At 40.7% G+C, this 21,287-nt stretch overlaps 1 protein-coding gene across 6 annotated transcripts in view; it reads right to left on the bottom strand.

Moving 5' to 3' along the window:
• The window catches only part of LOC124292435 (calpain-3-like), a 76,800-nt gene that overhangs the window by 6,221 nt on the left and 49,292 nt on the right, over positions 1-21,287 (bottom strand). Inside the window, exons 1-9 of one of the 6 annotated variants that reach the window (XM_046729549.1) lie at positions 18,563-18,655; positions 17,705-17,972; positions 16,842-16,973; positions 16,314-16,516; positions 15,232-15,409; positions 10,053-10,076; positions 6,793-6,858; positions 5,626-5,714; positions 4,793-4,956 (exon numbers count right to left, since the gene is read on the bottom strand). In XM_046729549.1, coding sequence (XP_046585505.1) covers positions 4,793-4,956; positions 5,626-5,714; positions 6,793-6,858; positions 10,053-10,076; positions 15,232-15,409; positions 16,314-16,516; positions 16,842-16,973; positions 17,705-17,953 — 1,105 coding nt within the window. In that variant the 5' untranslated portion in view covers positions 17,954-17,972; positions 18,563-18,655. Of the gene's footprint in view, positions 1-4,792; positions 4,957-5,625; positions 5,715-6,792; positions 6,859-10,052; positions 10,077-15,231; positions 15,410-16,313; positions 16,517-16,841; positions 16,974-17,704; positions 17,973-18,562; positions 18,656-21,287 lie in introns of those variants that run through there. The other 5 variants (XM_046729540.1, XM_046729532.1, XM_046729524.1 and 2 more) reach the window with 5 other exon arrangements.

The following is a 21,287-nucleotide window of genomic DNA, read 5'->3' on the forward strand; positions in this document are numbered from 1 at the left end:
TACTGTACAACTAATTAATGGGCAAGACAAAAATATTTAGATACAGGAATGTGAAAATAGCATTCACTATTGATGTCTTGGATGAACTGCTTCATCATTCAAACGTTAACACTTTCCAGATGACAGTTGGGATGTGACCAGTTGTCAGATATTTACCAGGATTCACACGTAGAATATTTATAACATAATACACCTAGATATTGTCAAGCTGTTTTCACCAGATGACACAAACATGGCCTGCCGAATCCCCCATTATCCCTCTTGTATACTAGATGTATAGACTAGTTTGCCTTTTTCTCGCAAACATTTATAATAGTTCTTATACCGAGGCCATCGTACATCGAGACAAAGTCTGTAACTTCACTGAGTGGGAAATGCGAATGGTATGCACTTTTGATGGTCAGTATTCGAGAATAAAAAAAACACACCACCCCATTCAATCTGTGTGTTCAAACATGTACACAAATTCACTGAAGGTACCCTACATGTTCACCATGCATGGCGTCTTTATCAATTTAAGCGCTTGGCAACTCACACCTATTAAAATGCCCTCAATAAATACGTTTTATCAATGAGTGAGGCGGGCTACAAACTGCTTAAAATATAGTTTAGCTAACAATAGAGTTGCAACCGCTGAGCTGTTCCATTGTATAGATAACAGCCTAGGAATTAGCAGGTTGGCCGCTTGTGAAGACGTTCAACAGAGTCAGCACACGCCTCGTGAGGCGACCCCTGAGCAGTCAAACACAATACCTTTTCATGCATCTATAGAAATGTTACTAAACCGTGAAGAAGAATGCCTACAAGTCACATGCCAAGACTCAAGTCGGAACATCGGATCATAAAATTATTCATCTGACAAAACCTTACAAACGTAAACTTGAAACCTTGAAGTCTAAAGTCAAAAGAGTGACAAACGTAGCCATCAGATTTAATAGATAAAGTGCAAGAATGTCTGTACAGCTTCTGATATGTTATAATTGTCATGTTGTGACATAGAAAAGCTTCTTGACACCAACTGGTATCAACTGTTATGTTAACTCTATTATGAGTAAATCAGTCAATTTCTATCCTAGCTTATAACAAGTCGTGGGTGATTAAAACACAGATATATGTATATAAATTGTACTAGATATATGTATATCAATTCCACTATCTACTGGTAAGAGGAGTGCAATGACGACATTTTGTTGTTGTAAACGGAGCTCATTCTGCAGTTGCCCGCAGTTCCTGGTGCTTCACAGGGGTGCCCAGCTAACACACAACGTTTATACAACGCTTTCTAAGGGTTTCACAGTGAAATTGTTCATGAAAACCTGTTTATGATGTTTCTAAAATGTTTTATATAAACGTGCATTCGCGGTGAAAACCACATGTTATGTCAGGCGCCTTTATGAAAGTGTACCCGACTCATGGTCAATAAAATGAATGGAAACACGTTATTGTTTGGTCCTTTCGAAACATGGTGTCAGAAGGAATCATGTAGGAAGCCACGCCGATGTCCCGAATGAACTTTGTAAGTGACATTGTGCCATAAACTGTGATTAATTTGCACGTCAAGTCTGAATTCAAGGCCTCGGATAATTTCACCGTTGAGCGACCGCAAGAGTGGCCCGAGTGGAAACAACGTTTTCTTTCTTTTTTTTCACTTTCTCTAAATACAAAGATGAGGCTTGTGAATTACAGGTAAGTTCACTCGTCTACGCGATGGGGAGAGAGGCAGAACATATCATGAAGTCGTTTCACTTATCTAAAGAGGACAAAAGAAATACTTCAATTTCGTGTTGAAGCAGTTTGATAATCACTTCATCCCGGAGAGAAACATGAATCACGAGAGGGCACGTTTTAACTAGAGATCATAACAACCACGTGAATCTGTTGAAGCATTTATTCGTCACGTATAGGAACTTGCTGAATATTGGGATTTTGGTGACAAAAAGGGCGAATACATACTTGTATACATACATACTTGTACTGCCTATGATGATCTACGTAAACGTTTCATCCCTGTCGATGTTTTCACCCATCCGACCTTGTGTAAATTTAATCAACTGATGAGTAATGCTTCTCTTTTTGTTTTAAGAAATCTTGCCATGTTCATCTTCTATGCTTACAATCGTTGTCGCTGCAGCTTGAAGGCTGCCAGTGTATAACGTTGTACCATGGGCCGATGGCCTACATTCACATGAATAAAGACTATACACATACGTGATCGAATTGTCACATGAATTCTAGACCAATATTTACAAATGATTACAAAGATTACAAATGGAGGCTCAACTGGACCTTGAAACGGCTATACAGATTACACGCAATTCAGAAATGATCAAGAGTCAGGGTGAAGACGTTCAACATAGTGAGCACACGCCTCGTGAGGCGACCCCTGAGCAGTCAAACACAATACCTTTCATGCATCTATAGAAATTCACTGAACCGTGAAGTAGTTGGCAAGTAGTATTTTGGTAAATAAGAATCATGTATTTGTGATAGAAATGTCTACAGATTTGTGTTGTTGCACCTAATGTATACACTACACATCCAGAATGATTGTATACAATAATTACTGTATAATACACATGCTATTGTGTTTTGTGTTGTGTTTCTGTGTAATTAAGTCACGCACCTGTGTCATGAGGTCATAGCTTCCAGAAGTTTCTGTCCCTGCGTTATAAGGTCAGTATAAGGTCACACACATAAACATAATGAGGTCACACAGGTGTTTTAAGAACAGACCAGCTGCATCATAATAAAAAACAATGGCCGAAACAAAAACCAGACAACAAAAGCCCTACCCAGAATCCCCTCTTGATAATACAAAACAGACAACAAACACCCTAACCAGAATCCCCTTTTGATAATACTATATCGAACAAAATATTACTAAAACTTAACACAGCAAAACGTTTGCATTAGGAGTTTTCCCACGACCCTGTCCAAGATATTTTTACCTTATGAATGAATTGACTTTACCATGCAATATTCAGTGCGGAGTAATGTGATAACAGTATTCAAGTTGCAAATGAACGTCAGCTTAGTTTGGAGGAAAGACGGAAGGTGAAGCAGATCTCGTTTACCACCAGCACGGCTGTGGTGTTTGAAACTAAGAAACATAATCAGACGAACCAAGCCTCGAAATCACGATCATACGTTTCTGTCGTGCCCAAGGGGTGGAGCCTTAAAAGACTTGGCGTCATGCATCTCTTGAAATTAAGTTGGAAACACTGGCAAGTTTCTACTCTTCTTCATCCTCTTCTCAACTCAGTACAGATTTCAGTATTAGGTTTTAATTAATCCCAAACTCACTTACATATAATAATATAATAAATCTAGAGTTTTGACCGCCTGTCCAGAAGTATCATGTTTGATAACAGAGCCCACCATCCTCGTTTCTCTCTTAATCGTTTATGCTAATCGATTCGGGAAGTTGTTTTTGGATTAATGTGGAGGCTCTTCATGATATAATTTTATTGCGTACTTTTGCACATATTTATTTATCAGATAAACCTCTGGTGATGCATGTCTTTCGTGATGAACGCAAGGACTTCCACAGTAATTGAAGCGTGCCAAGGTTGTTGGACAGAATCTGAAATCTGAAGTTGATTTTGTTGATTTTGTCACTGCTGGACGGCGCAGCGATAGGAGTAAACCAGGTGCAGTCCTTCACCACTTTTGCCCAGAGTCGGTCGTGTGATTCTAAAGAAACATGAAATGGCATCTGTGTAATGAATTTACAGAGACTGTCCAACACCTTGTCAGCGAATGCCCTTTGTTGGCACAAACATCATATCTTAAAAGACATGATGGCATGGCTCGCTGCTTCTATTGTCTTTGACATGCCTGTGGTTGTGACTCCGAGGTCCATCCATGGAACGTCCATGAACATGTCCAGGGCGTCATGGAAAATGATGCTTTTAAATTTCTTTATATCATTGAATTTTCAGTCCCTTTTTGACAGCTACGTGATTGGCATGATTCAGGAAAAGCATGCTAAATGAAATGTGTCGCTTCCATCCCAAGTACACTGTCGTCAGGACTACCCATTCTTCTCGATGTCCTTGGTTTGGTACCTCCTGATCTCTTGGCGCAGATCAGGAGAGTGCCCGAGGTCTCCCCTGTGAGCATAGCCTTCTGACACTCTGGGTAATGCAGAAGGCTGCAGTGTTGGGGAGTCTACATATTCTCCGGAAAGTTCCTGGTGGGTTCAACTAGGCAGCGTTTCCTGGGAGAAGTCCCATTCGCTGTCTGGGATGCGTGTAGAGGGGGGCAAGGGCCCTGAGCTGATGATGAGCATTCTCAGCCTGACTGTGCCAGGATCACCCGAACCCTGCGTTTTTCATCTTAATCTGTAAAACATAATAATAATAGTGAATATTGATAATGAGCACACATCCACACATAAGAATGCTCAAGGTGCTAACACATTATCACCTTGGATAACCCAAGCTGCATGTTAGGTGCTAGAAGATTAAAAGTCACATGACTTATCCCTACTGGTACCCATTTCCTGCTGGGTGAACAGAGGCAATTTTGAACAAACTCACTTGCCTAACGTGATACTACTTGTTGTGGGGCAGGACTGAAGTCCTTGAAACTCTCAGGAGTCAAGCTTACAAACACGGTCACCCATACACGGAATCACCGTGCCCAACCCTGCTTATCTGCAACTGATTTGTGATCTGAGCTCTATGTACAGGACAACACACCACCAACCTGTTTGTCAGGACACCCATTTCAATACGCTCTGTACATCTACAGATAGAGACAGACATTCTTGTATTCAGGGGTTACTCACTTAAAGGATCGGACTGTCCATCTTTGTCGAAATCAACAGTCATGGAACAAATTGTAGTTTGAGTAAATCTTTGCATAAAGTCTGACAGTTCCATCCAGAACTCCCCTTCATCTCTAATTCGTCTCAAATTTTTGCCTTTGGCCAAAGTATCCCATTCAGAACTCCTGCAAAACAAAGGATGAATTCTTCGAATTAAACTCGAGCCCTTACGAGTGTCCTAAAAAAAGAAACAATGTAGTTCATTTCTGTCACATTTGCCCCTTTATTCTTTTCCCGGTTTCGTCACAAACTGTGTTGAACTATGGTGAGAATGAATAAATAAAAACTGTGACGAAGCGGTGTTGAAATATTTGATTTCCTCACCATGTTTAATTTGTTCATGCAGCGAGCGTAACTCCACGTTTAGTGGACTTCCAATGCCCATGCAAAGTTTTGACGTGTTAAAAATATGTTTTCAAAAGCTCATGCTCGTGGATGATGTATTTGTGAATACAGTGACATTTGAATAGTAATTATACAATGAATTGCTATAATTAATAGATCTAAATTATGAATCCACTGTGAAATATTTATTGGGTGAATTACTTTGGGGTTGAACTATTTATCAGTTCTATCCTGCGCGTCAGCTTGATATATGAGGAACGAAATATAACCTCGGCGACGTCCAACGGCACGGACAAGTTGCTGAAGAACAGGAAACCTTTTGTGGAACACTGGGTTCGCCAAATGGATGCATATTTCCACTCGAATTGTATGATTGGGCAACATGTACCCTACAAACTGCAAAATACTCCATAAAGGAAAGGTTGACATCTGACACGAAACAAACTTACTGGTCACTCCATTTGCCTGTCCACTCGTTTTTACCATGGGGATTCCTTATTCTGATCAGACAAACAACTTCACCGTTGTATCTCTGCACCTGCATTTACATGAAACATTTCAGATGTTCAAAACACTACGTACACCAACGTTAGCTTTGTCTGTTTAAACCACTAAAGCACATCAACGATATTTTTCGTCAATTACTATACAGAAATATCTAAACACAAAACACTACAGCGCATCGACGATATTTTTGTCTGTTTATTTCAAACCCGACCCATATCGAAATATCTAAACACAAAACACTACTGCACATCAACGATATTTTTCGTCAATTACAATACCGAAATATCTAAACACAAAACACTACTGCACCTCAACGATATTTTTGTCTGTTTACTTCAGACCCGACCCATATCGAAACAACATCATTGCGGTATGTCAGCACCTACATTTACATCATACATTTCAGATGTTCAAAACACTATAGCACATCAACGATATTTTTCTTCTATTACTCCAGACCACATCTATATAAAAATATCTAAACACAAAACACTATAGCACATCAACGATATTTTTCTTCTATTACTCCAGACCACATCTATATAGAAATATCTAAACGCAAAACACTACAGCACATCAACGATATTTTTCTTCTATTAATCAAGACCAAATCTATATAGAAATATCTAAACACAAAACACTACAACACATCAACGATATTTTTCTTCTGTTTACTTCAGACCAAATGCATACCCAAATATCTAAACATAGAATAATACACCACATCAACGATATTTTCCTTCTGTTTACTTGACACGCGACGCACGCCATAAATACTAAAGATCCTGTAGTTATACCTATCGTATCTGATACCAGGAGTGAGAATGCTTAACTTCACCTTTTCACTTATTGAAATGTACGTGGAGTCATCATATGCTGTAGTGTAATATGATTAGTGCCTGTTCGTATTATAGGACTTTGTCCCTTAGGCATTAATTACAATAGTTCACCTAACGATGGAAAAGACACGTCTCTACCGGCAACTGAGGTTTATGATGCATGTTTAGCAATGAAAACAGAGAATTAAAGAAACAAAATAGGTCCAGGTATCAAAATACAATAATGTTGATATTATCTATGATCTATAATACTGAACTAGTTGTCTTTACCTTGGCAGTTTTGTTCAGAGCATAGGCATGTGGTCCCAACAGGCCAAGTTTACCTGCATAATCTTTCTGAAACGAAACGACACTTGGTAGCTGGTTATATCGGAGAGTAACAAACATGTGTTGAAAAATATCAAGCATTTGTAGACAATGGACTGACTGATATTTGAGCTTTATTCACAGGATGGAACACATGTTGGAACGTCAACAAGTCAGCTGGCTGATGTTTAGAATCCCTACTCATGATATTATGTGTTGCTTGGCAAGGTACGTGAACCGAATTTCATCGTTCGATGTGGACTTTAAACGAGAGACGTAGTCATAATATATGGTTATTTGAGCAACTGCTTCACTGTGACAAGTCAGTGAAATAACAATAGTCTGTGACCTCCTGAAAATGGACAGATTTGTGAAAACTTAGGGACTGCATTCAATAAACGTTGTGACGAATATGATATATTTCACGAATACTTTATGTTTAATCTATAAAATATGTTATGTTACAATGATATATGTTTTGCTAAAAAGCTTTGCATGCAGCTTATAGCCTAATGAGTGAGTGAGTGAGTGAGTTAAGATTTCTAGTCACATCGGCAGTATTTCAGCCAAGACCAATAGTCACCAATACACGCTATACATTCAGGACACATAAATCGAGAATATACAAACATGTTGAAGAACTTATTGTCTACATTTAAAACAACAAGAAAATCACAGATATAGATGTAAAACTAGCATGTAAATCTACAACCAATACAACATATATATCCACGCATCTAGTGCTTGCTCAAGGCGTTTTCACGCCTTGAACAAGCACTAGATGCGTGGATATGTGCGTTATATAAATATCCTATAATAATAATAATAATAATACACCTTAAAACCACACTACTTGAGTGTGCGAGAGCTGCTCAGGACCAGTCACTTCCCACTCGCAATCGCCTAAATGTGATTCTTAAAGAAAAAATCAATATGAAATGTCGACTTTGCAATGAATTCACGGAGACTGTCCAACACCTTGTCAGTGGATGCCCTTCCTTGGCACAAACATCATATCTTAAACGACATTATGGCATGGCTCGTTGCTTTTACTACCGTCCCGCCATGCCTGTGGCTTTGACTCCGAGGTCCATCCATGGTACGACCCTGATGTCCAGGGCGTCATGGAAAATGATGCTTTCAATCTTCTCTGGAATAGGCCTATATACATCCTCAGAAGAATTCCAGCCAACAAACCTGAACTTGTTCTTTTTGATAAAGCCAATGAATTTATTTATATCATTGAATTTTCTGTCCCTTTTGACACCAATGTGATTGGCAAGATTAAGGAAAAGCATGATAAATATGCGGACCTCGCCTTTGAAATGTCTCGCTTGCATCCCAAGTACATTGTCGCCAGGCTCCCCATTGTTCTCGGTGCTCTTGGTTTGGTACCTCCTGATCTCTTGGCGCAGATCAGGAGAGTGCCCGGGTTCTCCACCGGGAGTACAGCCCTTCTGACACTCTGGGTAATGCAGAAGGCTGCAGTGTTGGGGAGCCTTCATATTCTCCGGAAAGTTCCTGGTGGGTTCGACTAGGCAGCGTTTCCTGGGAGAAGTCCTAATTGCTGTCTGGGCTGCGTGTAGAGGGGGCAAGGGCCCTAAGCTGATGATGAGCCTTACCAGCCTGACTGTGCCAGGATCACCCGAACCCTCTCTGCTGCATACTATCCTCAATCTGTAAAACATAATAAAACAAGCTACAAATCGAAGATATGTCACCATACTAAGGACCATAGAGTCGTTTGGTTCCTGCATGGACCCTTGATGGATTGACACCATCGCTTCAGCCGTTGGCGATTGTGCTGTTCATATACTTACAAAACATATATACTGAGTCAAAAAAGAAACTTCACAAATTGTAATTTGAAAAATAATGAATACGTTTTCTCTGATGATACATCTATGTATCCGAAATGGGATCCCTATCTTTCGACTCTAGAAAAACGTTAGCAAAACCCACTCAAACCCATCCATTCGTCGTGCAAATGACGTTCGTTCCAAATCAGGTTTTGCACATGCAGTCGATCACGTGATCTTTGCATCGAAGTTTTCTTCATATGCACGTGTTTGCATTGGCCTCAAGAATTGAAAAAACACTTTCAAACCACAGTTCTAACGGTACTTGAAATGCCACGATTGTCAAACGTGCAACGTGTACGTGCCGTTGGCATGTTGCAAGCGGGAAGATCAGTTATTGACGTCGCAAGAGCAATGGGACAAACTGGCACCACTTCTGATCGCCCAAGGTCGGGTCGTCCACGTATGACGTCACGAGCAGAAGACCTTCAAATCGTCCTACGTCACCTACGTGACAGATTTCTGCTGGCTACACGAACCAGGGCTGAGATGTTTAGAGGTCGACTGTCCTCACAGACCATTCGAAATCGGTTGCGGGCTGCCAATCTCCATTCTCGACGTCCATATCGTGGGCCAATATTGACGCCGTTTCATCAACGTCAACGTCTGCTGTGGGCCCAACGTCACCTTCGATGGACCCAGAGAGACTGGAATCGAGTCGTCTTTAGCGATGAATCCAGGTTTACCCTCAGATTCGCGGACGGCAGGCCCAATGTTGTGTACAGGAAGTAGACAGATTCGGGGGCGGAAGTTGCATGGTGTGGGGTGCTTTCTGTGGGAACAACCGTTCCCGACTTCTGGTCATCCTTGGAAACCTCACAGCTGCTGCTTACCGCGACCAGGTGCTCACCCCTGAACTCGTTCCTTTCATGGCGGCTCATGGCCCAGGTCTACAGTTCCAGCATGATAATGCTCGGTGGCATACCGCGATGTTGACACGAAATTTCCTTCAAAACGCTGGAATCAACGTCATGGACTGGCCATCGAGGTCCCCTGACCTTAATCCAATAGAGCACGTTTGGGATGCACTTGGGAGAAGGCTTTGTGGTCTTAGGAACCAACCTCAGAATTTGCAGGAACTTGGCGCTGCCTTGCAAGAGCAATGAAGCAGAATCCCCAACCACGTGTTCACAAGCATCAGGCAGTCGGTGAGGAGACGGTGTTTGGCAGTGGTGAATGCGCGGGGCGGCCATACACGATATTGAACTGAGAAATTTCGCATTGTTATTCTTGTGACTTGACATTCTGTATACCCATGTTTTGGAACGGCGGTGTAGCCTAATGGAACTGATTATGGCACTGTCAGTGTATCGAGTACATCAAACAGATCTCAGCAATGAAATAATAACAATTTAACCATCTTACCATTTCTTGTTCTTTTATAGTGCCCTGAAGAAAGAATGTAAAGTTTCTTTTTTGACTCAGTATATATCAAACGTTTACAGAGCAATTCACTTTCTTTTAAAACACAATTATTAAATGATACTGACCTGGTTAAATAGATCCTTCATTGGTTTTACACTGAAATATCGATCCCTTGTGCAACTAGGTGTTGGTACGTATTCATGTGGCCACCATCTGGTCAAATACCAACGGATTCGTGGGTTCTTTTAAGTGCACAGGGTTGTGTACTGTACACTAGGGGTTGTGACAACACTGAAAGAGTCTGCACACAAAGTTGACTCCAATGTTTTTACACCCGGTCACAGGTGGGCTCGATCCCGACACCTCAACCTCGCTGGATCACTAGCCTGGCGCCTTAGCCAGCTCGCCCACCGCGCCCAACAATATGTTTTAATAGGAACGTTCAGAACACTAGAAAAACTGTTTGGATGGTATTTGTATACACAAAAACGGAAGAATGTTAAAAAACTATGTGTAGTACAGTTTCTACAAAAGGTATTGCACTGATGTGTAAAGCCCCCGCCTATGCTATTTATCCTGAGAATTTGGACAAGTGTTCATTATGTACAGTCGTGTGTATTCTCACTGATGTTGATGGTGCTTATATTGTTGCCATAGAAAATCGTCTGTATGTTCTCGGAGAAGTGCTAAGTTCTCCTTAGTTATCTTCAGAATTTGAAGTTTCCTGCATACAGAATAACACATTGGACCTGTGCCATGAAAATCTGAAGAATGCCTACAAGTCACATGCCAAGACTCAAGTCGGAACATCGGATCATAAAACTATTCATCTGACATCACCTTACAAATGCAAACTTGAAACCTAGAAGTCTAAAGTCAAAAGAATGACAAACGTAGCCATCAGATTCAATAGATAAAGTGCAAGAATGTCTGTACAGCTTCTGATATGTTTTAATTGTCATGTTGTGACATAGACAAGCTTCTTGACACCAACTGGTATCAACTGTTTTGTTAACTCTATTGTGATTAAATCAATCAATTTCTATCCTAGCTAATAACAAGTCGTTGGTGATTAAAACACAGATATATGTATATAAATTCCACTATCTACTGGAAAGAGGAGTGTTATGACGACATTTTGTTGCTGTAAACGGAGCTCATTCTGCAGTTGCCCGCAGTTCCTGGTGCTTCACAGGGGTGCCCAGCTAATGAACAGCGTTTTTACAACGCTTTCTAAGGGTTTCTCAGTGAAATGTTTCATGAAAACCTGTTTATGATGTTTCTAAAACGTTTTGTATGAACGCGCATTCGCGGTGAAAACCACATGTTATGTCAGGCGCCTTTATGAAAGTGTACCCGACTCATGGTCAATAAAATGAATGGAAACACGCCATTGTTTGGTCCTTTCGAAACATGGTGTCAAAAGGAATTATGTAAGAAGCCACGCCGATGCCCTGAATGAACTTTGTAAGTGACATTGTGCCATAAACTGTGATTAATTTGCACGTCATGTCTGAATTCAAGGCCTCGGATAATTTCACCTTCGAGCAACCGCAAGAGTGGCCCGAGTGGAAACAACGTTTTCCTCGCTTTTTCACGCTGTCTAAATACAAAGATGAGGCTTGTGAATTACAAGTAAGTTCACTCGTCTACGCGATGGGGAGAGAGGCAGAACATATCATGAAATCGTTTCACTTATCTAAAGAGGACAAAAGAAAGACTTCAATTTCGTGTTGAAGCAGTTTGATCATCACTTTATCCCGGAGAGAAACGTGAATCACGAGAGAGCACGTTTTAACTAGAGATCATAACAACCACGTGAATCTGTTGAAGCATTTATTCGTCACCTATAGGAACTTGCTGAATATTGGGATTTTGGTGACAAAAAGGGCGAATACATACTTGTATACATACATATTTGTACTGCCAATGATGATCTACGTAAACGTTTTATCCCTGTCGATGTTTTCACCCATCCAACCTTGTGTAAATTTAATCGACTGCTGAGTAATGCTACTCCTCTTGTTTTAAGAAATCTTGCCATGTTCATCTTCTATGCTAACAATCGTCGTCGCTGCAGCTTGAAGGCTGCCAATGTATAACGTTGTACCATGGGCCGATTCACATGAATGAAGACTATACACATACGTGATCGAATTGTCACACGAATTCTAGACCAATATTTACAAATGATTACAAAGATTACAAATGGAGGCTCAACTGGACCTTGAAACGGCTATACAGATTACACGCAATTCAGAAATGATCAAGAGTCAGGGTGCTGACCGTGGTGCTACAAACCTAGATGAAGTTAGAGGGGCCCGGCCAAAACGTCACAACAATGCCAGGTCAAGCCACCATAGCAACAGGGGACGCAGACAGGGTGGATCAAGGAACAGTGTGTCACATGCCCGGTAGCAAGGACATAACAACTCATCGACACCAAGTTGTGTCCCATACGGATGTCAGCAGCACACAGATGATGTGAATGAAGGGAAACAAACGATTGTTCTTTCCTTTGATCTGTTCAATGTGAGGAGGCAAAGGCTTGGCACGTCAGCCTGGTGATTGGAGGAAAGCCTATCCCATTGACACAGATTGCGGACACATCAGTGTTGCAGAGACACTCAGAAAGCAGTCTATTGATGACCTTCATCACCCCCTTCGGTCGTTTATGTTTTTACATGTGCTCTTCGGAATTACATCCGCTCCAGAAATTTTACAGATGAAATATTGAGAAGTACTCAAAGGACTTTATGGCTCAGAAGCTATTATGGACGGTGTCCTAATATGAGGGCTAACTGTCGAGGAGCCGAACAAGAGATTGAACAGTGTCCTCGAACGTATGAAACGCTCAGGCTTGAAGCTGAACCGGGAGAAATGTGAAGTCTGGAAATCATCCATCAGGTTCTTCGGACATGTGATTAGCAAAAACGGGGTCGAACCTGACCTAGAAAAAACCCAGGCTATCAGGGACCTAACGGCACCAACAAATACCACCAAGCTTCGGAGAGCCATGGGCATGATAAACTATCTGGGGCGGTATTGAGAAACGTATCACCCATTCTTCATCCAATGAGTGACCTACTAAAAACTGATGCGATTTGGACCTGGGGTCCTGCCCAAGATGTAACATTCACCAAGTAAAAAAAATGCTGACAAATCCACTAGTCCTGCAGTTCTAAGACCTGGACAAAACTATGGTCGTCAGTGCTGACGCACGCACTTACAGCTAAGGAGCATGGCGACAAACATTTGCCAATGGCATTCTGTTCACGCACCTTAACTCCTGCTGAGACTAGGTACTCTCAGATAGAGAATGAATGCCTAGCGAGTGTGTGGGCTTGCGAACAGTTTGCAATTATACAGAACCTTGTAGAGGAAATGGAAGCCTTCACAGAGTCCGTCCTTGAGACCAAGCCTATGTCTGATCATAGACTCACAGAGATTCAGGAGGCCACGACACAGGACAAGACTCTTAAGGTAGTCACATATCTCTGACTAGGAACGGATAGCCTGCGACATACAGAGATGTCAGCACGAGCATAGTACCCAGTCAGAGGTAAATTGGCAGAGGTGTCCACAGACATACTGCTGTACAGAGACAGGATTGCGATCCCTGAAAGTATGAGAATCGACATTCTCAACAGAATTCATGAGGAACACCAGGGACTAACAAAATGTCATGAACGTGCCACAATGAGCATATGGTGGCCCAAACTCAATCAACACATTCAGGAAAAAGTATCGTCCTGTACGTTCTCCCAGGTTAACCAATCAGCACAGAGGAAAGAACCGTTACAACCAACTTCCCTGCCTGATCGACCATGGCAAAGAGTCGCAGCCGATCTATGTACTTTCAAGGACATCAATACCTTGTAGTGATTAAATAATTTTCTCGTTATCTTGAAGTAGTGTACCTGAAGGACACTACATGAAAAGGTGCCATTGGAAAGCTCAAGATCATATTCTCACGACGGGGTATACCGGACGAGCTCGTGACAGTTTGTAACTCATGAATTGGCGCGATTCAAGAAGCAGTATGGATTCAAACACACAACCTTCTCACCTCACTTCCCTCAAGCCAATGGTATGGCCGAAGCTGTTGTGAAAATCGCAAAACTTGCTTTGAAGCAGACTGATCAATTTCTCGCTCTGTTAAGTTACAGGAGTACTCCAATACAGTGAACAGGGACAAGTCTAACCCCTTGGCTCTATGTCAGTGTTAGAGATGGTGTTGCTGCCCAAGTGTCTAGATATCCACGCCGTCAGAGACAATGACAATTGCCACAAGGAATCTTCAAAGAAATTCTCCAACCAACACCATAGTATGAAAACTCTGCCAGAGTGGAATCCTGGTGACAAAGTTCGTATTGAGATTGATTGAGAGAGAAAGGTTGGAATACACCAGGTGTTGTTCAGGGATGTGCCTTAACGCCTAAAATATATGTAGCTCCATCAAGGATGGAATTATGAGAGCAATAGTTCCGCATACATACCAGTGACGTTTAATTCGTAGCTTCAAGTTGAAGTGATCAATTAAGATGAATTTTCCATGGACTTTAAATGACCAATTTAGTTAAGGTCAACTGTTTAGCCTTAAAGAGGAAAAGTTGATTTGGTGTTCACTTTCAGTTAATTTAGTTGTGATAACAGGCTTCAGTGTCAGGTCAAAAGTACTTAGCAATGTGTTTACTTACCAGAAGTATGTTTATTGTTTGTTGAACAGTTAAGGTTTGGTGAATTTCCAAATGAGACAGTGACCATGTTAACAAGTTATCTCAAAGAAAGGGAGATGTCAGCACAGCTAAGGAACAATGATTACTCCCTTTATTTTTTCAAAAATATATCGACACGAGCCTTTATGCTGCCCAAATCAAAGATTCGGATCTTTGGATCTGGGACGGTCACATCTGGGACACCACAGCAAAACCATGACTTAGGGTAGGGCTTGTTTTTACAATAGCGATGGCAACGGGCTGGTCGTCGCCCCATTTTTAATCTTCGAAGGGAAAGAACTACCGTCTACTAAATAACTTGAGTCTACTCTAACGTCGAATATGTTGCTGGGAATCTGTTTCATCATGGAGACTGAAATTCAGAATAACTGACGAAAGACGAAGGAAGACAAAGTGGCATAAATATGTATATTTATAAATATATTTAAGATATTACTTACAAGAATGACACAGGTCACCATTGCGCCGGTCTCTAGTGCCTTGTCCAATCGTCGGAACAGATCGTCGGGAGGGGATGTGTAAGATGCAAGCGGAACAGTCTCAGACACACCTCCTGTTAGGGCCAGATAGGCGTCGCTCGGCCAACCACCATCGACGACACAGTATGACCCGTACATCCTGAACAATAAAATGTAATGAATAAAAGGCAAACTTATTGCCAGTTACATTTTCACTGGTGTATGATTTGAACTGATGTCAAATATTTGTTACTGACTGTTTTCGTTTCAGAATCAAAGCCCCCTGACGAACCGGGTTAGTATTGTTCTTCAGCAACCCATGCTTGTCGAAAAAAGTGTCTAATGGGATCGGGTGTTTGAAGCAGGTCACCGCATGGTCACCGCATGCCAGTTGCTAGATGATTTCGCTGGATGACGTACGTACTGGCGTCAGTGCAACAACTGAGAGCTGAATGCTTTCACAACAGACAAGAAAATGAGAAAACGCCTAAACTTTGAGATCAAGCTATGGGATACAGAAGCCATATTTGCAATAACTGCATTCAGAAGATAACATGTTCCTCCTTTCAAATGTGAATATGTTGATGACATCATCAGATAAATACAGTCGATTCTGGTATCACTCCAAGTTATCTATTGTGTTTTGTAACTTCGTTGCTTAACGCCACACTCCAGCTATTTGACGATCCTCTGTAAATAGTTGAGTTTGGACCAGACAACCAGTGATCAACACCATGAGCATCGATCAACGCATTTGAGATGTGTCAACCAAGTCAGCCTGACAACAACAATCCGTTAGTCGCCTCTTGCGACAAGCATGGGTTGCTGAAGATCAATTCCAACCCAGGTCTAACATTATTTCAACAGAAAACAAAGAGGACATCTGTTGACCTATTGTTTCATATACTCTCGTTTTGTATCGCTGGATATACACTGAATGACACTCATATATACATTTCGGTATTGGATATGACAGAGAAATAAGGCACGGTTATCATGTTCATTTTAAATATATTAACAAACAAGCATGTGGTCATGAGTTATCTCATCTGAGACATACGTACTTTGCTACAGCTTTTTCTACCAGGGAAACCCACAGTTCGTTGGAGGCTGTCCCAGACGCAGCACCATAGAGCTCAAGGCCCGGCTTCCCTTGATACAGGGGCAAAGAGTCATCGATATAGATGTCCACCCATTCTCCAAACTTCCATAGCTTGCAATGACAGATTCCGTCTTTCCCAGGAGTATACGATCCAGTGTTGATCACCTTAAATGCGACAATTGTCTGTAGTATATTCAAAATTGTCAAGGTGGCTAAATGTTACAACATTAGATTTGTCCACATTCTAAACTCAGAGAATCCGCTGCGCGTCATCATTCGAGACCAACTCGTGTTATTCCGGGACAAGCCGAATAGCGTGTTCCTGGATGTTACGGGGACAGGGCGAGCGGTGACGAATGGCAACGAAATAGATCTTGCGAAATAACGAAATCATCTCCAGGTTATCACTTCATTTTTGTCAGACCAGGAATATAGCTTAGTTTTCAATATAACCAGGAACACAACAAAGGAATATTTAAAGTACACATACCCTTTTCAAAAATCGAGTCTTGTCAGCAAGGTTTGACAGCATGGATAAGAACCAGCACGTGCCAAACCGATTTTGTTTGACATCATACCGTTCAGTACCATGAACAAAAAGTTGTGGATTCTGGAGAAAATCCTGAAATGAAAGACCCAACTTAGGGCAGGACTGACACAAACGATGAATATTGTAATTTGTGCAATGATTTTCCTACCACGGCGACAGAAATAGAGCCGTATTTTAAACGATACCGTATTGACAAGCCCGATAAGGGTATCGGGGCTCACTCACTCGTTAACTAAACATCGATAAACATCGGATACATAACCTTGAGCAAAAATGCCAAAAGTGTCTCTGAAAGAAATTATTATATTTCACATCACTGGTGAGTGGTGACATGTTTTTGCATGGATTATTAACAATACAGCTTCCTGAGCAAGAGTTAGAAGCAGAACCTGAATAAAGTCCTAACTTGGTATATAGTGTGAGGAAATTTTAACTTTCTTCTGTCACATAAGTTGATATACGTTAGTATTGATAACACAGTTTTCATATCTATAATCATGAATATGTTTTTCCTATCAATGATACTTCCGATCGTTTGAGGCCAGCCCTGCTAAATAGAATGAATACTTTTAAGGATGGGTTGCTGAAGACCTATTCTTACCCGGATCTTCACGGGTACCGAATTAAGTAAACAAACATGTAACAACTCGCCTAAATAAGGCTTTGAACTCGTAAATGAATGTTATCCAGTAAATATGAAAAGCATCTGCTACGCGACGGCCTTATGTTACCGATATGTTTCAAAGTTACCGCCCCTTATGACAGCAGGGGCTGTGCTACTAGCATAATTTATATGAACTTACATGCGGTCTTTTCCACACGAGTGCCTCGGGAGCACAGCCAGTTTCTGCTTTGCTTGGGAGAAAAACTTTATCTGTCCACATCTGTCCCCGGGTCACGTTTGGTCGGGTTTGCCTCTCACTTCGGTGTTTGGTCCTCAAATCTAACGTGGCATACTTCAAGCCTGATCCTTCTTGGTCTTCAGAATAACCTCCCGCAATTTGAAGGTTCCTAAAGGCTAGCGACATGTCTTCTCGTGATGATGAAGCCATCTTCGTCCGCTTTCACACTCTACAACATAATGACATATTTAAATCAACTGTTTCCCGTAGGACAGGCATAATATTTGAGCGAAGATATGCATGACACATATCAAAGAGTAAGTGAGCGAGTTTAGTTTTACGCCGCTTATAGCACTATTCCAGCAATATCACATGGAGGTGACGAGAACAGAAGGCTGCGTCGTAAAAACAAAAAGATTTCACTAAACGGGATAGCTTTTGGTTTATAAGCCCTCGCTGATTTGGTCTTTGAAGATTTCACGTAACATTATAGACAATTTGTAGAACGGATTTTTGTAGACAGGAATATGTCTAAAATATGTTTATAAGAAATAAAAACTAAAATAACCACAGTCGTTTGTGTTCAATCAATCTGCATATCAGCTTATGTCTCAATATCAGGAAAGTACATAGTACACGTATACCCGAAACATAACGTACAACCGTACAATTCTTTTGGGGTCTCTTCGTTTTGCCACCTCCTTTTGTTCTTGTTACAAGTGCAGGCAAGCATAAATGACACAGTGGGGTTTGAGACTATGAGATAGGGTACGATTAACTATAGTCTGTTTGTAAAAATGAAGCTTTGAAGAAGCTGACCTTCCTGATCCAGCAGTGCTTAGTTTCACGAATAGACGTAACCGAAGACCGCCTTCAACGCGAGAATGACTACCTTAGGCCAACACAATGACTGCAGTGAAGAATGCAGACTCCCAATTCCTTTTCATGGACTACAATGAATATTGTATATTGAATGCTGTGTAAAGTGGTTTGAATATTGCTTTGTGTACATTGTTGTTGAAGACATGACACGTTTTATGGACAAATCTGTTTTATTCTTTATCACGACGTTTCAGAGCTAATTCTGCTTTAGCAGTTCACAGAATGAATATATAGAGTGCCTACACAAGGCAAGATTGGAGAATGTACAATGATGAAAATATTATCATGAGGCCAACTAGTGAGAATTAATGTAGAAAGATGACAATATATTGTTATATTGTTTTACACATACTCTTCTTTGTCAAATTTCAAAATATTGATGACCTCAAACAATACCTTTGTCATCAGAAATGTAGCAATGTTTATTTATAATGCTGTAAAGCACCGCCATTCATATATGGCTGCAAAACTGTATTATTTGTATTATGGGCCGATGACCTACATACACTCTGAGAATAAAGAATTTGTAAAGAATTTGTATTTGTTAAGGCTAAGCCGATATATATTGCTTTAATCCTACCTGATTGTCAGGTATTCATCTTCGTCCAACTTCTAAATGCCTTTCAAAAACTTCGTACGTACATTGTTTTATAAAAGTAAACAAGTTTTGTAAGTTTTCTTTTAACTATGCCTGTTTGCGCTTACACGGAAACCAGTCGCCAAAAAATGGCCACGAGAGAGACCAGACCCGAAACACAAGCAAACTGTAGCAAATGGAGTTGCGAAACAGAAAGATAATCTTCCTATATGCGAGCGAAGTGAGGTTGCCAACGTACTTCCCTCGCTTCGGTTCGAAAAAATATTTTAATGTCCAAATAAAATATCGCTACCATCAAAGGAAGACACACATTTCCTCACAGGGTTGATTTCCAAACTCATATTTAATAATTAATTAGTCACGTAAAATATGTTTCATTTAACATATTAAACGCTCCTCGTGGCATATCAAAACCTTCTTCGCCTCCATTACCTCTGCCAGCTTCCGGTTCAACGGAGTGAAGTCCGGTCATTTTTCTCTCTGTTGCGCAACCCTATCTGCGCTACACTTTGCCTGTTCCCGAACACAAGAGTTGGTCACGAATGTCACCCCAAACTGTGTCTCGGTATTACCCGGCACATAACTTATTGTTCACATAGAACATGCCTACACCTGGAAGACTGCTGACTAACAGCTGGTCTCTGAAACGATCACCTCACCCAGCTGGTGAGAGTGTTGAAGAGATTTATTGATTTTGAGTTTCCAGGTATTTCCGATCAATCGTTATGCTAGATAGGTTTGACAGTCTTATTGTGTGGATTAATGATTTCTTAGAAATCTGTAACAAACCGAAACCATTTTCGAACAAAATATGGTTACGGCAATCATAAAAATGAACCAAAAGTAACCATTACATGTTGCGTAAATGAATGAATGAGGGAGTGATAATGGTTTTAGGCTGCTTTTAGCAACATTCCAGCAATATCACGGCGGGGGACACCAGAAATGGGCTTCACATATCACACACGTGGGGAATCGAACCCTGTCAGTGTTACAGTAAGAATTGTTGAATACTGAGGGTACTATTATGCATTCCAAATAATAAAACGTAGATTCTGATGCAGATTACTGTTGCAATAGAACATTTACTCTCAAGGAATTAATTTGCAATATTTGAAATTCATTTAAACACTTCGAAAATCGAACTAGTGTAGCTGATTTCAGTCTTAACGTTAAAATTTCAATTTGGCGATTATAATGCGATGAGTATGTTATTGAAATTAGAAAAGGGCCTGCCATCTCAATGTTACACTTTTTGCACATATACCAGTTGTGGCCAGCGATCTTAGGAATAAGATATATTTTAACAATTTAACATTTGTTTTCTCTCAGCTTCCTTTCAAAGGCATTAATGCGAAGAACAATGCTGATGATATCCAACTGCCCATAAAACTGTCGATTTTTTCTCTAATAGGAATTTCCCGGAAAACTATTTATAACTTATCACTCACGTAATAATCGTGATTACCAAACATGACAACTGACGGCGTGAGGTGTGCTGCATTAAGAGAGAGAGAGAGAGAGATGGCCTTGCACGATGAGAGATTCAAATACACACATGTGCGTTTGTTAACGTAATGGCTCCAATTGAGTGCTTTCTCTGACCATTTATTTATAATTTGATCCACATATATTTCAGTCGAACACCCATTTTGGTTAATAATCCTACTGTTGAGTATCTTGAATAAACCTAAATAGACTTGTCTATATAAACAACTAGATATACTATCCGCAAAAAAGAAACGCATATGCGTTTTGTATTTTAAAAAATCTATTAATTACCAATTGTGTTCAAACAATCGTCAAAATATGTAACGAAAGTGTTGATTACATGTTTTTACACTATTGCATTACCTGAAAGTGTTGATTTTGATGAGATTTCTCACAAGAATTAAAAAGGCATCGCCACGACACAACAGAAATCATCTTCCAGTTGAAATTGTGCAGCAAAGAGCATGCACTGTCTGGAAATAAAAATCTAGATTACTTTCGGAAATCGGCATTCGTTTTGAAAGAGTTTCAAGGTCAAATCACTACGTCACGTCTTGACGCTGCGACACGGAA

The sequence above is a fragment of the Haliotis rubra genome, unplaced genomic scaffold, assembly GCF_003918875.1.
Source record: "Haliotis rubra isolate DU_JTF1 unplaced genomic scaffold, ASM391887v1 Scf1138, whole genome shotgun sequence".
Taxonomy (NCBI): domain Eukaryota; kingdom Metazoa; phylum Mollusca; class Gastropoda; order Lepetellida; family Haliotidae; genus Haliotis; species Haliotis rubra.